Source organism: Miniopterus schreibersii, assembly GCF_964146895.1.
Source record: "Miniopterus schreibersii genome assembly, chromosome: 1".
NCBI classification, from domain to species: Eukaryota; Metazoa; Chordata; class Mammalia; order Chiroptera; family Miniopteridae; genus Miniopterus; species Miniopterus schreibersii.
Genome location: NC_138101.1, coordinates 125,574,265 through 125,597,633, shown reverse-complemented (window position 1 = coordinate 125,597,633; position 23,369 = coordinate 125,574,265). Strand labels below are relative to the sequence as shown.

The following is a 23,369-nucleotide window of genomic DNA, read 5'->3' as shown; positions in this document are numbered from 1 at the left end:
ATTGCCTGAGCATAACAATCAATTAATAAATGTTAAGCAAACAAGGGAAAATCGGTCAATTAAAAATGACAAAATTGATTCCAAGGGTAGATAAACCAAAGATTGTCATAGCGCTCTCTTCTAAGTTTGGCTATCCTGCCTCTGTGCAATCTGCCTCCCACTTTTTACACAGCATTCAGATCGCTGAAGCCTTATTATAATGTCTTATAAATAAATTACCAGCTAAGCCTTCGTCGCTGCTTTAGCAGGATTAAGGAAATCAAACATAAACAGCAGCCCTCTAGTAGCTACTGGGGGAAGGTCATTGCTTTGTGAAAGTGTGCAGAAGTGATGCTGAAAGGGAAGCCTTTGCCGAGGGGGCCCACGCTCTCTAAACATTTGCCGGTACTCTGCAGGGAGGAACTTCAGCGCGTTGCCTCCCTTTGTCCTGAGTGTAAACTCTGATGTCTCCCAGCGAGCAGGTGAAGTGGGGCGTGGCAGGGGCTGGGGAGAGTGGGGATAGTACTTCCCTTCTTAGATCATTCAAATAGAAACTTCTTAAACACGGCACTGCCCATACTTTGATATCTGGGGCTGAATGTAGCCTGGGATGCATGGATTTACCCTCCCCTGGATTTTGAAAGGACAGATGCTTTGGAAATGATGTCTAAAGGAAGTGTATGAAGAACAGAGCTTGTCTAGTGAAAGCCTCCACAGGCTGCATAGGCTTTATAACTGTGGATCATTATTGCTGTTGTTTATTTGGCTGTTACGCTTGTCGTTAGTCCTAACTCAACAGTGTGTTTTACCAGAAAATACGCCCATTGTCCTCTCAGACGTGGACTAAAAGAATCAGGGATTGGAGCACACGCATCACTAATTTCCCCAGTTAGCCAATGGCATTTATCGTAACACAGGTATAAAATTTCTGAAACTATATTTTAGCTAATAGAAGATCTCTGAATAAAGTATGAAAAAATGAGACTAAAGAAGTACATTTAACCCTTTGCGGTCGTATTAAATTTGGACATGGGTGTCGTACTGGTCGGAATTAAGAGCTTTCAGAGAAATTATGAACTGATACATGAATGGAGTTAAGATTCGTACGGTTCCTTGCTGTGGTGGCTGAGAGCAGACACACGACCGGAACGGTAAAAAAGCTTTGGTGGCTGAAAGTAGACAAACGACTGCAAAGGGTTAAACTTCTGCATCCTACTGACTATTCACTTGAATGCTGACAATTTTTCAATCTTAATATAACCAAAACAAAACCCACCTCTCAAAACATTTTGCTAGCCACCATCCTCCATCCTTGGGCTCTGGCCAAAAGCTTAGAAGTGTCCTTTGAGACCACTCATTACTTCAGACCCCCACATTTAATATATCAGCAAATTCTACCGTCTCTGCCTCAAAGTATAGCACAACTCAGCTGCTTCCCACCGTTTCCTCCTGGGCTACCACTGTCTCCCCGACCTGACCTCTACAGAAGCCTCCTGCTTGGCCTGCCTGCTGCCTCGCAGGCCCCAGAGCAGCCCTTTACAACAGCAAGAAACATCAGATTCCATCTCTCCACCTTTGTCCATCCTTCACAGCACCGTATCCCCGGAGCCTAGAACAGTGCCTGGCAATATATTAATCTCCGTGATATTGTTGAAGGAATGAAGTCATGTCCTGTAGCTGATGAACACAAAATGCTGCAGGAGCATTCGGACATTTGAGAAACATTATCTGACCAGGTAGAAACCAGGGAAGAGCGACACCTGCCTCTGAATCTGAGCACTTCACACACCTGCCAGTCTACTGCTCATCTCACCCCCTTCAAAAGTGTTAGGAAAGCCCTGGCCAGTTTGCCCAGTGGTCAGAGCGTCGGCCCGCGGCAGACCGAAGGCTCTCAGGTTTGGTTTCCGGTCAAGGGCATGTGCCTCCGTTGCAGGCTCCATCCCCAGCCCCCATCGGGGCCATGTGAGAGGCAGCCAATCAATCTCTCTCCCTCCCACTCTCTCTAAAAAAATCAATGGAAAAAATATCCTTGAATGAGATTAACAAAAACAAAAAACGTGTTTTGGAAAAGGAGATGTAGCAGGGGAGTGGGGTAAGGCTGCCCAGACCACCGAAGGCTGCTCGTTCGGGGGTTGTGTCTGTCCAAACCCAAGCAGGAATAAAAAAGCCAGGTGCGGATGCCAGTACATTAAACAGTTGCACTCTTAAACTTAGCAGTCATGGTAGCACAAGTCACTCCAATAATCAAAAGAGTCATTACTTGTTTTGCTAAAATCCCCGCCAAAAAATAGCACAAGACGTGATATTTTAGCACTAATGAGGTCGCCCCTGAAGAAGTGTGATTTTAACTGTGGTAGATTTAGAGGATCCACTGCAAACTGCAGGAGAACAGCATGGTTCTCCCAGTTCCAGGGAAAGCGCATTAATATCCCATGTTTTTGTTTTATTTAGTCTTTGCTGGCTGTGTGGAGAATCACCTCGGTAACGGAAGAACTAATAGGGACAACATCAAATAGAACTCTATAAAGAAACTTTATTTTCTCCTCCTACACTTTGACTTGAGACTGCACAATAGAGGAATATTTGTCTTGAGTTGCCTTACAAGCCACTGAATTGATTTGCTTTGCCACTGACAGTTCTGATCCTGACACAACCTTTCCACCGCCTCCCATCCTTCGAAGGTTGAGAGTCACCACTTGAGTGCACTGGCTCACTGAGCCTTTACAAGGGCAGGTGGAGGGAAGGAGTTTCTGCAGAATTTTACTTCTTTCTAAAGGCTGATCTGGGTTGGGTATGAAAGCTCCGGGTGGATGTCTGCATATGAGCCGTGCTGCTGATCACTTCATTAGAACCCTGTGCACTCCAAGAGCCATATGCTTTCAAGTTTCTTTAAATGGTATTAGGGAAAAAAAATATCCTCAAGGCATTATTTTTAAAGGGGACTTCAAACGTTCCCCAAGAAAAAGAAAAAGTATAGCACGTTTGAACTCCAGGGAATTGCAGGAGAAATCTTACTTAGCAAGACTGTGAAAAGGAACAATCATTTCAGTTTCAGGGTAAAGTTAAGTGTTGGTCACAATCAGGGGTAAATTTGAAGCATGGATAGAGAAAGATGCAGAAAACCTCCAAATCCTTGAATCCTTACCATAAAATCCTTCCCAAAGATGATTACTTGAGGAAGGAAATATTTTTTTAAATAGCTTTCTTTCTTCTATCCAATGGAATAGAGAGAATTGAACATGCTCCCCAAATCTTGCAGAGTGCAAAAGTCTACAAGTTCTTCCCATTCCTGCCACATAGGAGACATTTCTAAAATGACCTCCCTCCTTGTGTTACATGGATTCAAACTCATATTTTAAAGACCTGGGAAGCAAGGCTGCGGGTAGGGGTAAACCTGTTTATTTTGAGTTTCCCTACAGAAGGTCTGCTCCAGAGGTCAAATCAAAGAGGCATTTCTTCAAGTTTAAACCCTCCTTTTCTCAACAGATCCCAACCTGATCTCATTTAATGCATTGTGTCTGCCTTCTTAGGCATTATAGTTGCAGTATTACATACCCAAAGGGCTCTTGAGAAATTCCCTCGAATTGATAATTCTAATTTCTTATGTATAACTACTCTATATTCACTCCGAGGACAGCTGCATTGTATGCTAAACCATGAATCGCAGAAATTGGTCCCTTTGTATGTAGGTTTGTATTAAATCGAGATGCTCTCTTTTTTTCCCCCCTGTTTGTTCCCACACTTGAGTTCCTGGTGTCAGTTTGTATTTGGCTCCTTGAGCATATTAAAGTTTTTCTAGTGCTTATGATGTTCTTGCCAAGAGCACACTTGCAGCAATCTGCACTAGAACAGTCTTTGTGCCAATTACTTCAAAAGTATTCTTTAAAATAAAAAGAGGGAGGGGGATTTCTTCTTTTTTAGGGAACTTTCAGGTTGTAGTGTGGTGGCTTCAATTTTAATTTTTCACTCAGTCTTCCTGAAATGACTAGAGGCTCTGGATTGTGCATCTTTGGGTTGTTTTTTCTTTTCTCTTTCTAAAAAGCCTTTCTACAAAATGCAAGTCCTCATAAAGACGTACGAGTAGCAGGGGGAATCAGTGTGGAGGAAACTGCTGTTGCTGCTGACACCACACCCTCATCTATTTAAACAGCTTTGGAAAGGAAACTGCTAGAAGCTTGTTAAAGAGTTTCCAAATGTGTGACTGTAAATGACTATCTCTAATCATGGCTGAATCAACCAAATGCAGCAAATGAGCTGGTGACACGCACAAAAGTCAGACGAGTGTTTTGAATCGCATATGCTGACTGGATAATAACCCACGTCGGTGCCATGGGGTCTTTTGAAGGTTAAAATCTTAAGTTTGATTGAGTCACTTATATAGAAAGATATAAACACATTTGGGAAAACAAAAGAGTAAAGTGGAAGGGAACACGTCTTCTGCCGTGCACTCCTGAAGAGTAGAAAAGGGACTGGGCGAGAGACTAGGAGACCTCCCTTTGCCGCGGTGACTGCGGGCAGCGGCCTGGCTGCACATCTGTAACGGGGCGGGCTGCATGCGGTCTTTCTGGGACGCTGAACACAAAGAGATGTTGGCACCGGCGTGGATTCATTCACTCCATAAAATGTGAGACGTTTTGAGAGGCATGCCATTATTAGAAACTGCTCTCATTAAGGATGAAATTTAGGATTGCATTAAGCAGCCTTATAAAATACTAGCTACAGAGTTTGGAGGACAGGTTAAGAAACATTTAAGACAATACCCTGTGCTAATCAATGCTAAACACGAAGCATCCGGGCCTCGCACAGAATGGAAACCAAGATAACAGAGAGGGAAGGTTACAGAGCTTAGGTCTTTGATGGCGGGTCAAGACTTCATGTTCAGATATTGGATTTAATAGACACTATGCTAAGGAAAGGTCTCCAAGGCCACATAGTTAGGCCCACTCACTTTCCCAATGAGGAAATCAATGCAGAGAAAGGAGGTCCTTGAAGTCCAACACAGAAATACATGTTGCCCGCGTGTGCCAGGAAAACTGAACAACCTTGGCTTCTAGTCTGTTCCTTGTTTCATGCACATATTTGGGCCTAAAGGGCCTAGCTTAAGAGAACTCTTTGTTCTGTCCTTACTTTCAGAGTCCCAGACACATACTGTAGCCTCCTGGGAAGTGATCATTTTTAGGTTTGATCTTTAAAGGAGCTTTATGTCTAAATATGGGGAGTAATGGAGCTTTAATTTTTTTCAAAATATTTATGACCCATCCGTTTGCTTTAAAATTATTTATCAGAAATATGACTGTTAATATTTGTGTGTTTCCCCCTTTAAGGGAATGGCTGCTTTAAAAAAAACCTTTCAGCTCTTGAGACAGCGCAGTTGCCCTTCCACAAGGACCTAGCATTTTCCCATCTACATGGATAATTGTCTTTAATGCATCCTCTGCAACTCAGGAGGAGAGGGGTAGCTGACCCCCACACCTAGGAGATATTCCTCTAGAGGGTTTCCTCTGTTGTCCAAATGCAATCACTTGTTCCCCTGCAGGCCTTCAGGCTGGGTCTTCATGCAGAGATGCTCCCCCCTCTGGTGCACGGCTGTCTGTGGACCTGTGCTGCGGTTCCCGGAGTCTCTGTATAAATTCTCACAAATGCAAGAAACAGAGGCTCAGGAGACCAGCAACACTAGTTGTTCAACTAAAGAAATTTAAGTAAAACACACATTCAACAACTGTGTTAAGCAAGAATGAGGAACAGAAAGCATTTGATTTATATCTTTCCTAGTAAGAGCTCCTGGGTTCTGAAGAAAACCTATGATATGCTGTAGTATTTCTGGGGGGTGCGATGGGAGTAGGGAGCCAGTTTCTATTCCTGACCTGGCACAGGACTAGTTCTGAATGTTTTCTTTAAACAGGGTCAGGAAATATAATTGTCGTCTGTTACAGTGAGAAGAACGTCCACAGTGGCCCTGAGCCACAAGGGGCCTCTGGGGCCCATGGGGGTGCTACCCTCTCCTCCACATAGGGTGAGAGAGGAATAAAAAGCTGCCCTCCAGGGAGGTACAATGGTCCTGTCCTTCTCTGGGAGGCTTTAATAAAGTCACTGAATCAAACGAAATTTGATCGGATGTGTATAGTTCAGCCTTCTTGCTTTGCCCCTTAACAATTTATCGAGGGGTTCCTACCATGGTCCTGTTTTATTAAATGATATTTGAGGTCTTTCACTCTCTGAGAAAATGTGGTTTATATCTTTGGCATACATTTACATGATCTCGTTAAGGAAATCTCTCCAGCTTAAACTATCCCAATAAAAAAATCTCATCTTTAGTAAAAGAAAGACTATTTTCTCCAAAGGGAACAAGAAACAAATATGGAGTCCAGCCACATTTTGAGAAGCTAAGGCTATAATTGTAGTTCTGTGGGGGTTTTTTATGTTATGTATTTGAAGTTTGCTAACAGAGATGGATGAGAAGTAGTTGTTATGTTTGGAGGATACAGTCATGTAAGAATAGAATGCTGTAGCTAATGTATTTTAAATGCGGGTTTTAAAAATAATTTTTTACTTGTTGCCTTAGAAAATGTTTCTATATTAAAAAAACAACCAAAAAAACCAACAGGGTGATAAATTACCGGCAATCTCTCAGCTTCCCACTGGAGCCATCAAATTAAGGGTTAACCTCCCAGGATTCCCCTGAATTAATCAGGAGCTAAGCCGAGGGCTGGCTGGACAGGGGGAGGGGGTGGGCCGAGCTCGGCCTCCCCAGGAGGCTTGCAGCACCGCAGTGCAGCCCACCGTGGGCTGGCTGAGAGCAAGCAGAGCCTCTCACAATAAAGGAGCTTTGACGGGGCTCCCGGGCGGCCCCTCCGGCAGCCCTGTGCGCAGAAAACACACCCTGATCCCACATCGGCCCAGGGTTCCGGCTTATCGGGCTGAGAGCTTCCATTTCCAAAGAATGGAGACAATGGCTTGTGTTCTATAAAGTAGGGATTTTTTTCAGTCCAGAATGAAATGTAAATGTGTGTTTGTCTTTCTTTGCTCATTTAGGAGGCAGTCTGGGCTGAGCTCCTAGGTCATCTTGATCCATTCGTTCAGCTCTGTAGATAAAGAGGAAGCTGCAGGTGGATGAGCTTACGGCCGACCCCCAAAGCCGACTTCAAGGATGGCTCTGTATTGGCATCCAAAGCTCTTGCAGTACTTGGTGAAATGCAGATTCCCAGGCCTCTCCCTCCATTTAAAGAATCCAAAATTTTGCGGGTGGGACCTGGGAATCCACATTATCAATAAGCTCATTGGGTGATTCTTGTGTGCGTTCAAATTGAAGAACCACTAAGCCTAGAGTTGTTTTGTTTAGAGTAAACCCCTAATGTGAGCCTTAAGTGCTTTAAGCTTTCCTATTAAAGAACACAGTATGTTTTCCCTCAGGTACCAGGCCCATTTGGTTGTAGTTGTCTGTGTACTGGGCAGAGCGAGCGGACTGCATCTGCAAGCCCAGGGATGCCCACACTCATGCTTGTGCGCGGGTCTGTCTTCCTTCGGGACCTCAGTCTCTCGGTGACCATAGGGAAATTAGCCCCTGGTTTCCTTCCTCCCTCTGCTGTCCATGGACGGCCCTTACCTACAGCTTCAGGTCTGCCCACTTCCTAAAGTGTCTGCTGAGTCTTTCAGGAATCAGACCAAGCCTTCAAACCAAATGGAAGATCATGAGTCCCTGAGAATTAACTCTCTAATTGTAGTCCTTTTATCCAAAAGGATTGGCTTCTGCCAGGATTCCTTTTTTTAACTTTGGCCAGGCCTCTTCCCCGATACCCAGTCTTCTCCACCGTCAGAGCCAGCCTCACACTGAGCCTTTCTGAGACCCTGAGACCCTCTCCTTTCTAGTTCTTGCTGGCCTTCTGTCCGTATGTGCTGAATCCTGTCCCCATCAACCCAGCCCAATACTGAAAATCCCTTCCTTAGGAAATTCTAGGAAAACTGCCACCACCCACATGGTCTTGACTTGGTAGCCACTTCCATACCCTGGGAGAGGTCTACACTGCCACCCACTCCCTGCCAAACCTCATTTCTCCCTGAGTCTCACCTGCCCCCAGTCTCACCTCTGCTTTTAGAAGTCAACTTTTCCCCCTTCTGTCATTCTTGTATCCCCTGTTGCTAAAGTCCCAACATGAATTTTGACAAAGTCTACAAGAGTTGAGTCAGTTTCTAGAAATAAAATCTGAGATTCCAGAAAGGAAAGGGATATGGCATCCTACTGTTCTCCTGCCCCTCACAGGGCCCGCAGGCGCCTCCTTCAGTTAGGAGCCATCTCCTCCATAGTGCTTGCCTCTCTTTTTTCCCCAGGCCTTGTGCAAAGACTTAGGCGGCAGGAGTCAGACAGACAGGGACAGAGAGACCTGTTAGGGCAGATGCTCCAGCCTATGAATCAGTGTGGTCTAAATCTGGGAAAACCCACCCCCTAAAAGTCTGCATGAAGTAATTTACATGAGGTTGGTGTCCTCACGCTAGTTTAGATTAAGTCGTTATTCTGTAGGCGAGATGTTGAAGTTCGGGAGACCTCGATAAGCCCTTATCTGTCAGCAGGTTGTGGGCCACCTCAAAGCCCCCATCGCTTAGAAGTAATTAGCTGACTCTCCCACCTGAGCTGGTGATTTATGATCTGTATGCTAAACCAGACTTCTACAGGGAAATAAAAGAAAAAAGACCAGAGTGCCAGAAGGAAGTCTCGTTTTTAAGGTAGATTTAGATTCCCTTACAGAGCAAGTGAAAAATCTCTGAAGATGCTCTAAACCCAGGGAATCCATAGCTCCCTCATGCCCGCAGCCTTTTCATTCCCCTCTTTGCTCAGCCCTGTTTTCTCCTGTACATTATATGTGGAAAATAATGCACATAATACTTAGCCCTTCCTTTTGCTAGAGAAAGCGTTTCATATTCCTCGTGCTGAGATTTCCTCCTCAAAGATGAAGAAGAGCTTTCAGATGCACTTTTCTGACCTGGACTTCTCTTCTTTAAGCATTGACAGAGGGGAGGCTCCATCAAGGTCTCTGCGATGGGCTTGTTCTGAGAAGACATTAGCGGAGCACATCTGAGTGTTTATCGCTAGCAGATGACTGAAAGGAGCACATGGCAGGAAGCGAAATAGATACTTGTCCAAGAAACGTGGCAAAAGTCAAGCAATGATTTCTTCAGTGTGGGACTGATGAATAATGCTAATTTGGACATTTTTATCAAAGACGGTGGGATTTCAGCTCCAAAATCCTGTGCATTCTGCTTCGCTGGGGCTGGGCCTGGGCAGTGCTGCGTAAGGAGGTTGGAGGAATACGGGCTTTAGCATTTTTGTACAGCTCTTGATGATAAAACAAGAATGAAAGGAAGCTCAGTGAGGATTGAGCTCTTCTACGAAATTGAGCTCAGGGGCAAAGAATTTCTTAGTTCAGAAATCGATTTTGAAGAATGTGTATAGATTAGATTTAAGACCAGACTAAGATGAACCTTTAGAACACAGAGGCAGTTTTCACCTGGTATCTGCCAAAACGAAAGCATTGTTCCAACTCAGCTATGACCTATAAAAATCCTATTGCTTCATTCTTGAAGTATGCTTTGCATTTATTAACTTGCAGCTGTACTCAAACTCCCACGCCACTGTGGAGAAAAGAGGGGTGGGGTAGCTGTGGCACGGTAAGGGAATTCTCGAGAACTTAGGGAGACCCTAGGTATCACTGCCTACTCCTTAACCTCCAGTTTCTACCTGAGAAAATGCTGCCCCAAAGCTACCAGAACCAGGACTGAAGGCAGGTGTTCTGCCTCCCATTTCAGTGCTATTTCTACTCCACAATATTCCTTTCATTTTAAAGCTATTATGTTATTTTTATAGTTTGAATGGCTCTTGACATAATATTTGTATTGGGGCTTATCTATTTATATCCAAAATCATTTTCCATTCACTTGCTTAAGTTTATAAGGAAGCCATCCCATTCTTTGGGATGTTACCACTGGGACTGGCGAGCTTGGCATTTATATGGGAATGGGATTGTGGGTGGAGGAAAAGGGGCTTTAGAGCTTTGAGAAATTTTCATTTCTTTTACAAAAGTAATTATTATGGAGCAAGAGGACCTCAACTTAGAGAGAAGCGTAAGTTGCTTAGGCTTCAGATTCTTAAAGGGGGCGCAATGCCTTTAGTATTCTATCTCTCTGTTTTCTCCATTAGTAATTCCATTGAATCTCCTGGTTTTAACTATCACCTCTAGGAAAACAATTCCAAAACTACCTCCAACTCTCATTTCTTAAGTATCCAGCTCCTTTTTTCCAACTATGCCCTGGACATGTTGTCCAGCTCCACCACCACCGCCCCCCACGGCGGCTCAAGTACAAAATGTCCACAGGGAAATCTCTGTCTCCACACCCCTGACACCCACACACTGGTAGCTCCTGTATTGCCAGTTACCATTTAGTCTCCCATCACTATCAATCATCCTCCTATGAGGCTCAAAATCATGGTGCCAGCTCCTCTCACTAGTGCCCATTGCCAGTCTCTACTGCTTTGCTGTACCTGCCATTTGGGCCCATCCCCGTCTCGTCTCCTGTGGACACCAGCTGTGCTCCTGGAGCCTAGTGGCGATAGGTTCCCTTTTCTATTCTTTTTTTCCTAGCTCTTCTCTCAACCCGAAAACCCCTTTCACCACTCTATGACTGTATCTTATGTCAACAGTGTACTCGAATGCCGGTTCCACATATCCGTCCTGCTCCACCCAGGCAAAAGTATTTCTACCTGCCCTGAATTCCCAAAGGCCTTACCCCCTACCTTTCTTATGGCCCATACTTGTTACTTAATAGTAGTACTTGTTGAGCATATACTGTGTGTCAGGCACATGCATAGGCATTTTATATACATCTTCATTTAATCCTCTTGGCAGCCCTAAGACCTACAAGGCCTCTACCCCGGAGGTAGTTTTGGAGACAGCTTGAACATGGGGACTTTTAGACTCCCTGGTGACCCCACTGTGTGGCAGATTGAGAAGCACGAGTGAACTCCAAACCCATTAGCCAGCTCTTCTCCAATGTAGGTATCACATTTGGAGCTTTAAAAAACAAATGCTGGACTCCAGCCCAGTCTAACAAGCTGCAATCTCTGGGGGATCGAGCCTGGGAAGACCCTGTGCTAACAAAGGTTCCCAGGTGATTGTGTCACAGACCCAGGATGGAGAAGTACTTTCTCCATCAGGCACTGTGTCATCTCCCAATGTCACTATAGTACAGGTGGTTATATGTCTACTCCCACTATGTAGTCCTTAGACTCTGAGGGCAGGTTTACATTTGATTCACTTTGATCTGTTCCCCAGGCACCTAGCGAGATCCCTTGTACGTAATATGTTTTAGAAACTTTTTAAAAATGCCCTTTGATGACCTTATTAAGAAAACAAGGAACGCCTTTACAGACTACTTATTCTCTTCATACTAGGGTTTTAAACTCTAATATACTAAGCAGATATCCCTTTCTCATCAGTAACACCCTCCCTCACCCTCAGATGTACATATGAACAAAGACACCCTCTGGTTGTTCTTTGACGTTTCTTGACAACTATTTAATTACTACTTTGGTAATTTTCTTAGTTTCCTTTTTCTTCTTAGTTTGTGCTATTTCTCAGATTTTTCAAATAACCTGAGCTTCTGATGATAAGTGAAGTCTATTTAAAGGTTTACATACAGATGATGGCAGTAAGCTGGCATAGTGTTTCATTCCCTACGAACATGCATGTTCAATGTGCACAGGGATAAAGGTGAAATGACACACAGGACCTAAAACCTGGACTTTGGCTCTTGGTTTTGCCATTTCCAAGCCAAGTGACTACACGGGGAATGAACTTTCCAGAGCCTCTTCCTCACCTAAAAACTGGAAGGGAAAAAAACCTAACATAGACCCTCCAAGCTTTCCTTCCAAATATTTTAAAGGATCATAAAATTTCAGAACTCATTGCCAGGCTTTTGGTCAAGATTAAATTAATAATTGATCTGCGTCCCGATTACTCAATTGACATTTTTAAAGGCTAGTAGAATCATAACGAAACTTGCAGACTTCTTTACAATTTAGAAAGTGTTCCCCTCCAGTACCTCCTTTGGTTTTTTGTAACGTAACTGCAGAACAGTTATTGCCATTTCAGAGAAAATGAAATTGAGACACAGAGAGGTGACTCAACCAGGGTAATGGAATCAGAAAGTGGCAAATCTAGACCCCTCCCGGACCCCAACTGTGGTCCCCGGCGACACCTCGATGGCCACAGGCGAGGCTGGAGATGGAGGCCAGGCAGATCGGACACAGACAGGTGGCCTGTCTGCCTCCCCAGAATGTTTTCTAGCCCAGACACCTATAAATCACTTTAGAATAGGATACTCAGCAGGGATTTATTTAGCATATCATTTCTGGGTGTGTGTTTTCCTGAGCACTTATAGATCCGTGTTTTTCCAAGAAGCTGAGTGTTCCTGATAATACAAGACAGATCATGATAAATGAGCATCTATGTAAGCCTGGCTGAGAGGAGCACCAGGAACCGTTCACACCCTCCTGTGACATTAATCCCGTTTCTTTTGGCTATTTCTTTATTAGTTAATGAGGTCTTGCAAAAAAAAATGTGTCTGTGATGGTGTTTTAGAATCCTTGCCTCTAGGAACATTTTCAAATATTCATAACGGAGCTCGTCCGACCAAAGCTTAAAGAAGAGGTGCATTAAGTATGAATTTAGTTAACTTCAAATGTGGGTGGTCTTAAAACTGCTCCTGAAATAACCCAAATAATCCTCCTCATTGGCGTTTCCAGATGGGCGGCTCTGGGCGCAAACGCGAAGCCGGACGGGGGAAGAGGTATGATTCAGAACAGCCCGACTCGAAGGGCAGCCCGCAGCTTTGATCCTACTTCCTGACTGACAGCAGTGGGGCTGGCTTTGGGAACACTGAATAACTTAAGGGAAACAAAAACAAAATGAGAAAGGAATTACCAGTCGAGCCCCTAGGAAGGAGAGCAGACACCAGACACCAGATCTGCTCCTGGGAGGCCAGAGGCCTGCTTCCCACTTGGGTTCCTTGTGGCAGAGAGGGGAAAGGAAAATCTCAGAAGCTGGGTTGGCGCTCAGGAGGGATGCACTTGGAAAGGCAACCAAATGTGGAAGCCAGGTTAGCTACTAAACTGAGCTCCGGCCCAGTGAATCGCAGCGATTACCTCTGCAACCTGGCTTTAGAGGGCCACAATGTCGCAGGGACCTAGGAACACAGAACACGCGCGCGCACACACACACACTTGTCTACACCCCCTACACATACACCTGACTTCTATCATTCCCAAGCACAGCCACACAAATCCTTCCCACTTTCCACCCTTTCATGATGTTGCTGCCCCAAAACATCATTTCATGAAGTTAACACTTTGATGCTTCTAAGCAAAGGAACTTTTTCAGAAGATGCCTTTTGTTTGGTTCTGGGTGGCCTGGACAATCTAGTGCATACTTTGGCTAAGAAGCAGAAAATCATAGCCTGATAGTCTCCTTCCTGTTTCTGCACAAGTAACCAAAACAAGTCCCCAAAATGGAACAAATCCTGTTCCTTTAGGAGGAGGTCAAGGAACAAGGAATGAAGGGCCTAAGTAAGTCCTCTGAGCTTCACCCTCGTGGGCACTGCGCTAAATCCCAGTATTATTGGCTACCCAGTGCTGCCTATGAATATCTGCTCGAAAGGGTGTATTCCTCTCCTTGTCACTGAGTCTTTTATTCATGGAGTCTTTGGCCTTTTGTCATATCAACTCCAAATGAAGGAAAGCTCTGAGCCACACTTTTGAAAGAAGATGGCCATGTAATCCTACTCAGTGCAGAACTGGAGAGAAACAGACATCATCCATTAACAAGGGCTGATCGTGCAAATATTTCCTTTCACAGCTTAGTGCTTGACTTTCTGGTCCTTTTATCTGGTTACAAACTTCCTCTAAATATAAAATTAAGAAAAAGTTCCTGAAAAATAGCAACAGTGTAGCACAATAATAATGCTGCCTTGAGAAATGCTCAGACTGTAATATTTCTCTTTTGTCGCTTGCCTTGCGGACACTGAGGACACTTTGACAGCCACTATGATCGCAAAAGATACAAGCTAATGTTAGCTGGCCCGATGTCATTCTGCATTTCTCCAAAGAAACACCGTTACATCCCAGATGTAAATTTGACTGTGTCCTGTGCTACTGTTCTATTACAGGTGATTCACATAACAGGCCGGCTACGACTGAGGGTGTCACTGTCCCACGGGAGGACCGTCCCCAGCCAAATCATGGGTCTCGTGGTCGTGGCGCACGCCCTGCCTCCCCCTACAATCAATGAAGTCAGAATCGACTGCCATATGTTCGTCACTCGAGTAAATATGGACCTCAATATCATTTACTGTGAAAATAGGTACTTGGTTTTTGTTTCCCTTTGCCCTGCTAGTATGTTGCACATTGTTGAGGGTTGGTGTTTTCAGCAGGCTGAAGGATTTTACTCTCCCAATGAGGCTCATTATAAATTCTGATCTTATTTTTAACGGCTGCTTGGACTGACACTAAGAATGCTTTTTATTTAAAATTTGCATTGCTGCCCCGATTTACATTAGGGATAACAATGGAATGAATCGGGGTACCCAGACATCCATGTGCTATAATTAAGGCCCATTTTGGCCAAAAACCCAAGGAGAGAGGAGGCTGAGACATTATTAATAGGGAAAATGATGCAGTGAAGGGTATCTCCTGATGCCTCAGCCAGACCCAGCCTCACGATGGTCAGGGCGTCACGCTCGCTGCCTTAGTCAGCTCAGGCTGCTGGAACAAATGACCACAGACCGGTGGCCTAAACGACAGACAGGTGTTTCTCACGGCTCTGGAGCTGGGAAGTCCAAGGTCAAGGTGCACGCTGATAAGGTTCCCGGCGAGAGCCCCCTGCCTGGCTTACGGCCGCCTGCCGTCTGCTGTGTCCTCACACAGGGAGACGGAGAGCTGTGGGCTTTTCTTTTCATAAGGACGCAAATTCCATCACAGGGGCTCTATCCCCATGGCCTCGTCTAAACCTAATACCATCACACTGGGGATAAGGGCTTTAATATAGGAATTGGGGGGAGGGGGACGCACACATTTAGTCCACAACACATACAGAAAACCGATGAGAATTTGAGCCCCCTAGAGAACAAAAGGACAAAGCTATTGCATTGGGATTCTGATCCCGATACAGGTCATCAGACTGGTCTGGGGCCTTCTACACATATATTAAATAAAACTTTGTAATTCTCTCTTTCATAAATTTAAAAAAAAAAAAAGATGACTCATCGTGTAAATGACTTGGCAGTCCTTCCTGAGGACTGAGCTTTTATAAAAGGACTTTTTGGCCTTTGGTTAAAAGTTCACTTTTTTCCATTAAGCACAAAGCAAGGGACAAGGAAATGGGACAATGCCCCCGCAGACCTTTCACCTAGAAGTCACCAGCCCGGCAGGCTAATTGAAAGAGGACAGATTGACGGGATGTGGGCCGAGGGGGAAGGACCTGTGCAGGTGCGGCTGCTGAAGGAGGCTGTCCATCCCGGGCCACGGGAGGAATTACCGAGTGACTGTTGAGAGATGCTTTGTGGCGCAGTGTGGTAGCCATGAATACAGTATATGTTCCCTGAGCCCTGTGCGTGCCTAGGGAGGAAAAATGAAAGAGCTGAATCGTTGAGTAATTGACCTCTTCAGGGCCGAGCCAAGAAGCAGACGGACGGCACCTGCGTTCGGTCCCCTGGGACGTGCTAGAGGTGTCGCGGCTGCGCTGGAAACGCTACCGTCTGAGTCACATTCGATTCAGAGGGAAGAATCCACCAGTGACTCTTACTGTTCAGTGGGGTAGAAGATGCCACCAAACTGGCACTCTCATTTAATAAGTAACTCTAAGTCTGTTTTTCAAGCTTTGGTGGCATTTATTAAAATTTTTATCATCGTGACTGTACGGTTGGCTACGTCTAAGGTATTCTGGAATGGCCACAGAATATCAGGAAAGACAGGTAGCCAGATGACTGGCTAGAGTTGGCAAGGAATAATAAAGATGACTAACACGTATTGAACACTTACTACACACTTGGCAATGTGCAGAGCTCCTTGTAGGGGTGGGGCAAAAGTAGGTTTACAGTTGTTCAGATGGAAAATAATACAATAATTAATAAAGACTGATACACAAATAAACTATGTTTCAGGTACTCACAACTGTAAACCTACTTTTGTCCCACTCTGCATGCACCATCTCACTTAAGCTTCTGGACGGTTCTGTGAGACAGGTCTGGCCATTGTCTCAATCCCCCTCAGGCGATTTCAACTGAAAGAAAAAGGTTAAGTGATTTACCTGAGGCCAAGATTCAAACCCAAATCTGCTAGATTCAGAAAGCAGGCGCTTAGCTACACCCTGTGGGGTCTCCCTGAATTCCTTGTCTCTTATTTTCCTTCACAAGTCCAGCTGGATGGCAAGGAATTGTCAGAATAACCACCTACGGGGACCTTTCACACATATGCACCCACGAAAAACACAATCCACAGCCCAGAAAGCTCTTTATTCACTAACTTAAAATGTAGAATGTCAGCAAGTCAAAGGATAAACTACGGCATTGCTTCTTTGAGAACATACGTCAGCTCCCTTGATTTAGGTTACCACCACCAATCCCTCCAAAAAAAACAAACAAGGGAGGCTCGTCTTAAGAACCTAACATTTACCCAGTGATCGTCCGCTCCCAACACTTACTTTTCGTTCCTGCGATCACAGATTAATTCTTCTGACGCTCTCCATGGAACCAAGTGCCTTACGGTGCCACTCTAGTCATTGAGATTATTTTCTGTGACCACTTTGAGGTTTCTTTTCTTCCCATTTAAAAAGTTTTCCACAACCCCTTATTAGCCAGTACAATACAGCATTATTTCCTAACTGAAGAGGACAGTCATTACTATAAAGACCCGTGTGGAAGGTGACTGTATATTTGATCTAAGGGAGAAGCTTACCGTGTGTCAGGCGCTAGGCTACGTTCATTCCATTCACTAACCTCCTCACCAGCCTCTTAGGCTGTTTCACATATGAGGAAACTGAGGCTGAGTGCAAGAGGCCGTGGGATTCTGGTTCTGATAGAGGCCATCAGATGGGTCCGGGCTTTCTGCACACATGTTAAGAGGTCTTCGAACACTGAGCTGGTCGCTTTCACCACGATAACAGGCTCCGGTACAGAGAAATGGTTCAATTGTTTGGAAGGATTTCATTCAAATAAAAAATAAACTAAAGAGACATCTTCCCTAAGGAACGAAGTGGCTTTTTCCCTGGGTTTGTTGTTTAATTAGGGAATTGCTAACGAGAAACTAAAGCCGATCCTTGACTCTACACTCCATTCCCCTCCCCGTCCCCAGGACAGCCTGCGGCAAAGCTGACATCTAATGCTTCCAGAGGAGCTGGCAAACTTCACAAACACCAACGAGGGCCTTTTAATGACATCCTTGTTCCCTTGTTTGCAAAAAGGGGGTGTAAACTGTGTGGGGAAAGCAGCTAATGGTTTCAGGAAAACACTAACTAATCTGTTTTATACCAGAAAACCGTGGAATCCCGAGAAAATGCTCCTTTTTGTCGCCCCATGTAGTCTTATCTTACCAAGAATTCTAGCTTGGCCAAAACATGATTTAGATCGCTAGACACTGAGTTCTCTCACTGGGTAAGATGTTTTAATTATACTCCATATCTTCTGCTTTTGTTTTATTTCTTATTTCCCTGCCTTGGGAGTCGGAGTTAACTCCCCAGGAGTGATCTCATGAGTTTCTTAAACATGTCATTTCTAAAGACTCACTTCATATTTGAATACATTATAAGTCACAAACCACAAAGCACACAGGGACATTAAAGAGAATAAATTAAACAGAGGATGTATTTTATTTTGGACTGATCAGAATGACTCTGTACTTGGAAAGGGAGGAGGCTAAGCATTTTGGCGTGTTTGTGTAAACCAGGCAGATTCTCCCAACATGTTTTCCAATTTTGTTCTATTTTCCTGTGCTCCTGCCTGAGGACATTGACGTCTGGACAATCAATGGCACAGACTTACACATGCCTAGCGTCGAACACAAGGCTGGAAGAGCTGCTGAAATGGTTTAAAAGTTTCTGTGAGGAATCCACCACAAAGTACCGGTTAAAAAGGCCAGGAGCGAAAGCTGAGCTCCCAGATGACTCAGACTAAAAAAAATAATACCCCCAGGCATCTGTGTCTCAGCATTTAAATTATATCCCTTGAAATGCCAATTTGGACTTTGTGCCAAGAAGTAGTTGAAGCCCTTTTTCATGGAAATACCCAATAGAAGACCAATCTGTTTAAATGAAAGGTGTCTCTAATCATTTGGTATAAACATAACATGTTTTTATTTTATTATGTAACCTTGAATTATCTTGGCCCCTAATGAGGATCTTTCATTGTTTCTGATTCTCAATAATTTCATGGAATTATGTTGTCTAAATGTGTATTCTGATGCAAAAAGAAAAAGAAAAAAACTAATTATTGAAACACAATTGCTTGATCTAGCACATTTTCTACTTTAGAAAAAGTCTGTTATTCATTAAAGAAATAATCTTATGTATAAAGGGTTGTCCCTCAAAGTGCCAAGTCCTCCTGGGGACCCTGGGATAGTGAAAATTGCCAGTAGGTTTGATTCTAAGTCATCTGACAGTTTCCACATTTTCTCCCCTCTGAATTCCAGTCTGTCTGTCTTGTTGTAGGATCAGTGACTATATGGATCTGACCCCTGTAGACATTGTGGGGAAGAGATGCTACCACTTCATCCACGCCGAGGACGTGGAGGGCATCAGGCACAGTCACTTGGACTGTAAGTACCTCTCGTGTGTGGGCACAGGCTAGCTGGTCTTGTCTTTCTGAGACCTGTTTGCTTTCAGTGCCGCTTTCTCCCTTCGCATCTCCTGTGCACGTTTGAGAGGACTGTCAGCATACGGTGAGAAGAAGTGAGACATCAATCACTTCAACTTACGTTGGAATTAGATTGAAAGTTGGACCTCGGGCCCAGAGAAATTGCTGCATCTTTAGGCGCTCAGCGGGCATTTCGTGGTCTCTTGTACCTTCTCTCCCATAAAGTGATGGCGGAACCTTTGTCTTAAGTGCTTTCCTGACCCTTTCATTTTCTAGGGAGCAACTTCCACTCTGAAATTTGTGGTCTTAGTTTCAAAATATACAAGGGAAAAGACAAGTTCAAGCAGGCCAGAGCCTGTAAAATTCCTACTTGACTAGCCACGAAACCAGGGTAAGGGGAAGCCAGGGACAAGGGCAGAGCACATGGTGTGGACACGGTGGCTCTCAAGGGCAGTCTTTTCTCACTGTTATTTCTGGAAAGAGGGTTATTCAGAGGAGCAGGTACCTCCATCTCCACACTCCTGGGAAAAAGAAACTAATCTCAGCTCTTTGAGTCCAGTTCCCAGCTCCTGACCTGCAGGCTGACCTCCAAGGCACCTTTCGTGGCATTGAAGCAAAGCAGGACCAGCAGTTTTGTGGCTGGGTCCAGGTGGTAACCCGCACACCAGCGCCCTCATGAAGTTGCCCTCATCACACTCAGCTGGGCTGTTCACAGTGTGGGCGGACGGGTCTGCCAGCCCCACAAGGCAAGAGGCACTGATCTGGCAGACCTCTCAGAAGGGACTGTCTTCTTCCAACCAGAGGCCCTTTTTATGACCTTCCAACAAGGGGAAGGCCCTGCCAGATTTCTTCCTAGAAGGTTCCGAACCCAGTCCTGAACTCTGTTTTCAAACACATGCAAGGTGCCACAAATGAGATGGTACATCTTGAAGCTGAAGCGGTTTTGTCGTAAAAGCAGCCAGGTAGCCCTTGTATTTCCTCCCCACTCCTTTCCTGCCATGATTGAGGACAACAGTTGTTCACTCATTTCAAACTCAGATCTTCAAAAGGATAACAGTGAGACAGCAAGCTAGCCAGAGGCTCAGAGTGCCAGCATTTTGTGCTGTGTTTTTAACCCTGAACTAGCAACAGTGACCTGGGACCGAGTCAAATCTGTACATCCCTGGGCAAAGACTGCCCATGAGGCTGCTCCCCAGCAGAGGCTGCTCCCAGCGCGGAGTGTGTGCCCTGGTATCGCACACCAGTATTTAGGGGACACACTTGTTGCTGTGAATGAATGGGTGTTGTGTATTGCAGAGCAGATGGCTCTTCAATTAATTGGATGTGGGGGGAGGGGGAATGAGGCTGTTTCCTAAAAGGAAACATTAGGGGGTTTTTTGTAGCTGAGAATTTAGAGAAAGTGGAGAAAAATCAGAATCTTTAGAGGAAGCTATTTATGGACCAATATATGCCAGAGAACCCAACTTTCAAAATGAATAAACTGTAGGACACTGTCGTAGACCTTGTGTGTAGGGGGAGAGGGGTGCTTTTTCATTTGGGAATCAGGTCTAAATTCAGAAACCTGACGCTGACAAAAAAGAACTTTGTCATCCTTGGTTATTATTTGGAAAACATCATGCTTTCTCTCTGGGATTTGATTTACAGCTTGGAGAAACACAATTCCTCGGGTACAGTGAGCTAGGGCAGTTCATTTCTTCCCATAAAGCAAAGGTCTCCAACAAAATATGTTTGATGCCATTCTTTCCGATCTACTTTTATCTCATTTTCAGTAACCGGAATAATTTGAGAGTGCTGAAAATAGACAACTCTGCCATTCACTATTGTGCTAGTCTCCTAATTTTTCTGGTATCTTGCCAGCTAATAAACAGAGAAGGTATGCTTTCAAATTCTGAGATTTTTTTCATTACTTGATATTGACATACTGGCTATTGCTTTATGATTTAGCCTACTAACAATGATTGAGTTCACTCTTTCAACTCATACACATGACTTCTAATTTTAAATTCTTTTAATAACCTTAAACACATGAAAAACAAATAGAATGAGCTGATAATTCTGCACAGTAAAATACACTTCACATATTTAGCTATCACGCTGTGGAATAACTCCACAATGTCAAGTAGCACACAATTAGTAAAACCGTAGGGGGAGGAAAAGGAGTGTTTTGATCCTGAAGAATTTTGATCCTAATCAGATTGAAATTTCATCGTTCTTGTAGTGCTTAATATCTTCAGTCACACACACACACCCCCCAAACTGATGCCAATGTCAGGTTTTGCATTCTGTGACCGAAATAAAATGCAAAAATATACAAATGCATCTTGCTTTGTACAATAAACATTAGCATCATTATAAAGTAAGATTGAGTCTAAAATTGTGTCATAGAATGTCCCATGTTTACCTAATTCTCTAACTAAAGCCAGCCCAGTAACAAAATGACAGAGCATGTAATAAATCCTGGTTGTGTAAACATTGGGAGAAAAGGCAAAGTGCCAGCACAGCGTCTTGCTTGTCCACAGCCCTAGGCTGTTGCTGAGGGATGCCTCAACTGTGCCTTCTTGGCAGGAGAAGGTCATGGTGACATAGAATCAGCTCAAGAATAAGATAGAATTCTAAAACAAAGGCATGGTTAAAAAATAAACCACATTAACTATTTAGCTTTTCTTCCTAGAGCTATTGGCACAATTCCTGGTTCTGACCATGAAAGACAGTTTTTAGTTATGTGATGATATTTCTGATACTTTGATATCTGTCTTGTGCTCCAGTTTATGGATAAAACTTTAAAAAAAGACTCAATAGACTTTGATAACCTAAAATGCTATCTTTATCACTTATATCTTTGTTCCTAGCATAGGCATCTGCAAATCCTTAGGTGAACTTGTCTCTAGAATAAGAAAAGTAAAAGGAAATCTCAGCTGCACCAGCATTTGACAACTTTGATAAATTGAACCAGGAACTTTGGACCATCCGCTCTCCCATTAGGTTAGCACGAGATGCCTAATAGTTCACTGGATTTCAACATAAAGAATCACTAAAACTCGCATTATCTATATCAACATGGTGAGTTAGTGAAATTTTACTGGCATTCTAAAACCAAGGGAGTTTCAGGTCCTCTTTTTTCACACTGTGAGCAAAATCCTCTTACTATTTTTTTCTTTTTGCCACCTGACCGAAGTCATTGAACCCAATCTCATTGATTCTTTAGGCCAAATTGACCAAATCAGCATGTGAAGGTTTTAATTTTAAACCATTCATATTAGCAGTTATTTGAGCATCTTTGCCTCTCACCCTCCACTTCTCTATTGCTCAGGAGGTACTGACCTCAGATGACTAGTCATGTCACCCTAGAGTCTCACGTTCCAGTTACCTAGAGTATCTGAGCCACCCTTGAATGTGAATGGATTAGCACAACCATCTACTACTCTACTTCTACCGGCGCCTGAAAAATGGAAGGGCAAATCGCGAATGCTAAACCAGACCAAGAAAATCGCCCTGCATGTCTCTTTAGTCCCTTTAATCCATCCAGCCTTTAGTCTACAGAAGATCGGAATTTCTCTTGAGATACCCCTAGGGTGCTTTCCTGGTCAAATCAGCAACAGCTCTCCAAAACCTGGAAAGAGTGGCCTGAGGGGCACCTTCCTCTACCAGCAAGGCTCAAGGCCCTGGGGCTGTGGGACTTGAGAGGAAAGAAGGCAGAGAGCACAGAGTGGTGGCAGCTCTCCCTCCCGGAGCCCTGCAGGATCAGGGTTATCTCAGAACAAGAGAAGGACCTCCGGCGCGTCCGTAAGATTCTGTAGAGTTAAAAAGCATCGTCTGCCTCATATATTTGGAGGGCATTTAAAACAAAATACAGTAGCCTAAGTGTTTATTTCTTAATTACTAAATTCTATACTTCCCAACAAAACTAATGCGCAGCTACCTGGCGTAATGCACCCCATGCTGCTTTGCATCAGCACCCCCCCTTTCCTCCTGAAGGCGCCTCGTGGCCAGTGCAGGGGCTGCTTCCTGCAGGACTAATTAGCACATCCCCTTCCCAGCCTCGGCCCCCATTGTAATTCCTTCCCAGCTCATTTTTTTCCACAACGGAGCATCAATCAAAGTAAGTGCCCTGCCTGCCTAGGAAACACAAGATGTCCTCCATGCATTTGTCATCTGCCACACAAACAAAGGGGGAGCTTAATTGCTGATTTGGGTGCCCTGCCACCGCACCCAGCGCCGGGAGGCGGGCAGGGAGGAGGGAAGGCGGCAGGCGGGATGGGCCTGGCCTGCTGGGCGCGGAGCGCAGGGGCCCCTCTTCTCTTTTCTGGTCTCAGCCTTTTCAGGGCTGGCTCTTCAGGGATCTAGATGCAACCTCATCATTGGCTGGACGTTTTTCCCCCAAATCAAGTGATTTTTCCTCCACTAATGTTAGGAATCTGAAAATTCCCAAGCGTGTTATAGCTACCACGTCTGACTTCTTTTTCTTCTTTTTTTTAAATGTATCTTTATTGATTTCAGAGAGA

The 23,369-nt window shown here is 44.4% G+C and overlaps 1 protein-coding gene across 4 annotated transcripts in view; it reads left to right on the top strand.

The window, feature by feature from the left end:
• NPAS3 (neuronal PAS domain protein 3) overlaps positions 1-23,369 on the top strand; it is an 819,123-nt gene that overhangs the window by 776,645 nt on the left and 19,109 nt on the right. For all 4 annotated transcript variants that reach the window (XM_081157901.1, XM_081157899.1, XM_081157900.1 and 1 more), the window contains exons 7-8: positions 14,191-14,384; positions 18,723-18,829. In XM_081157901.1, coding sequence (XP_081014027.1) covers positions 14,191-14,384; positions 18,723-18,829 — 301 coding nt within the window. The remainder of the gene's footprint in view (positions 1-14,190; positions 14,385-18,722; positions 18,830-23,369) is intronic.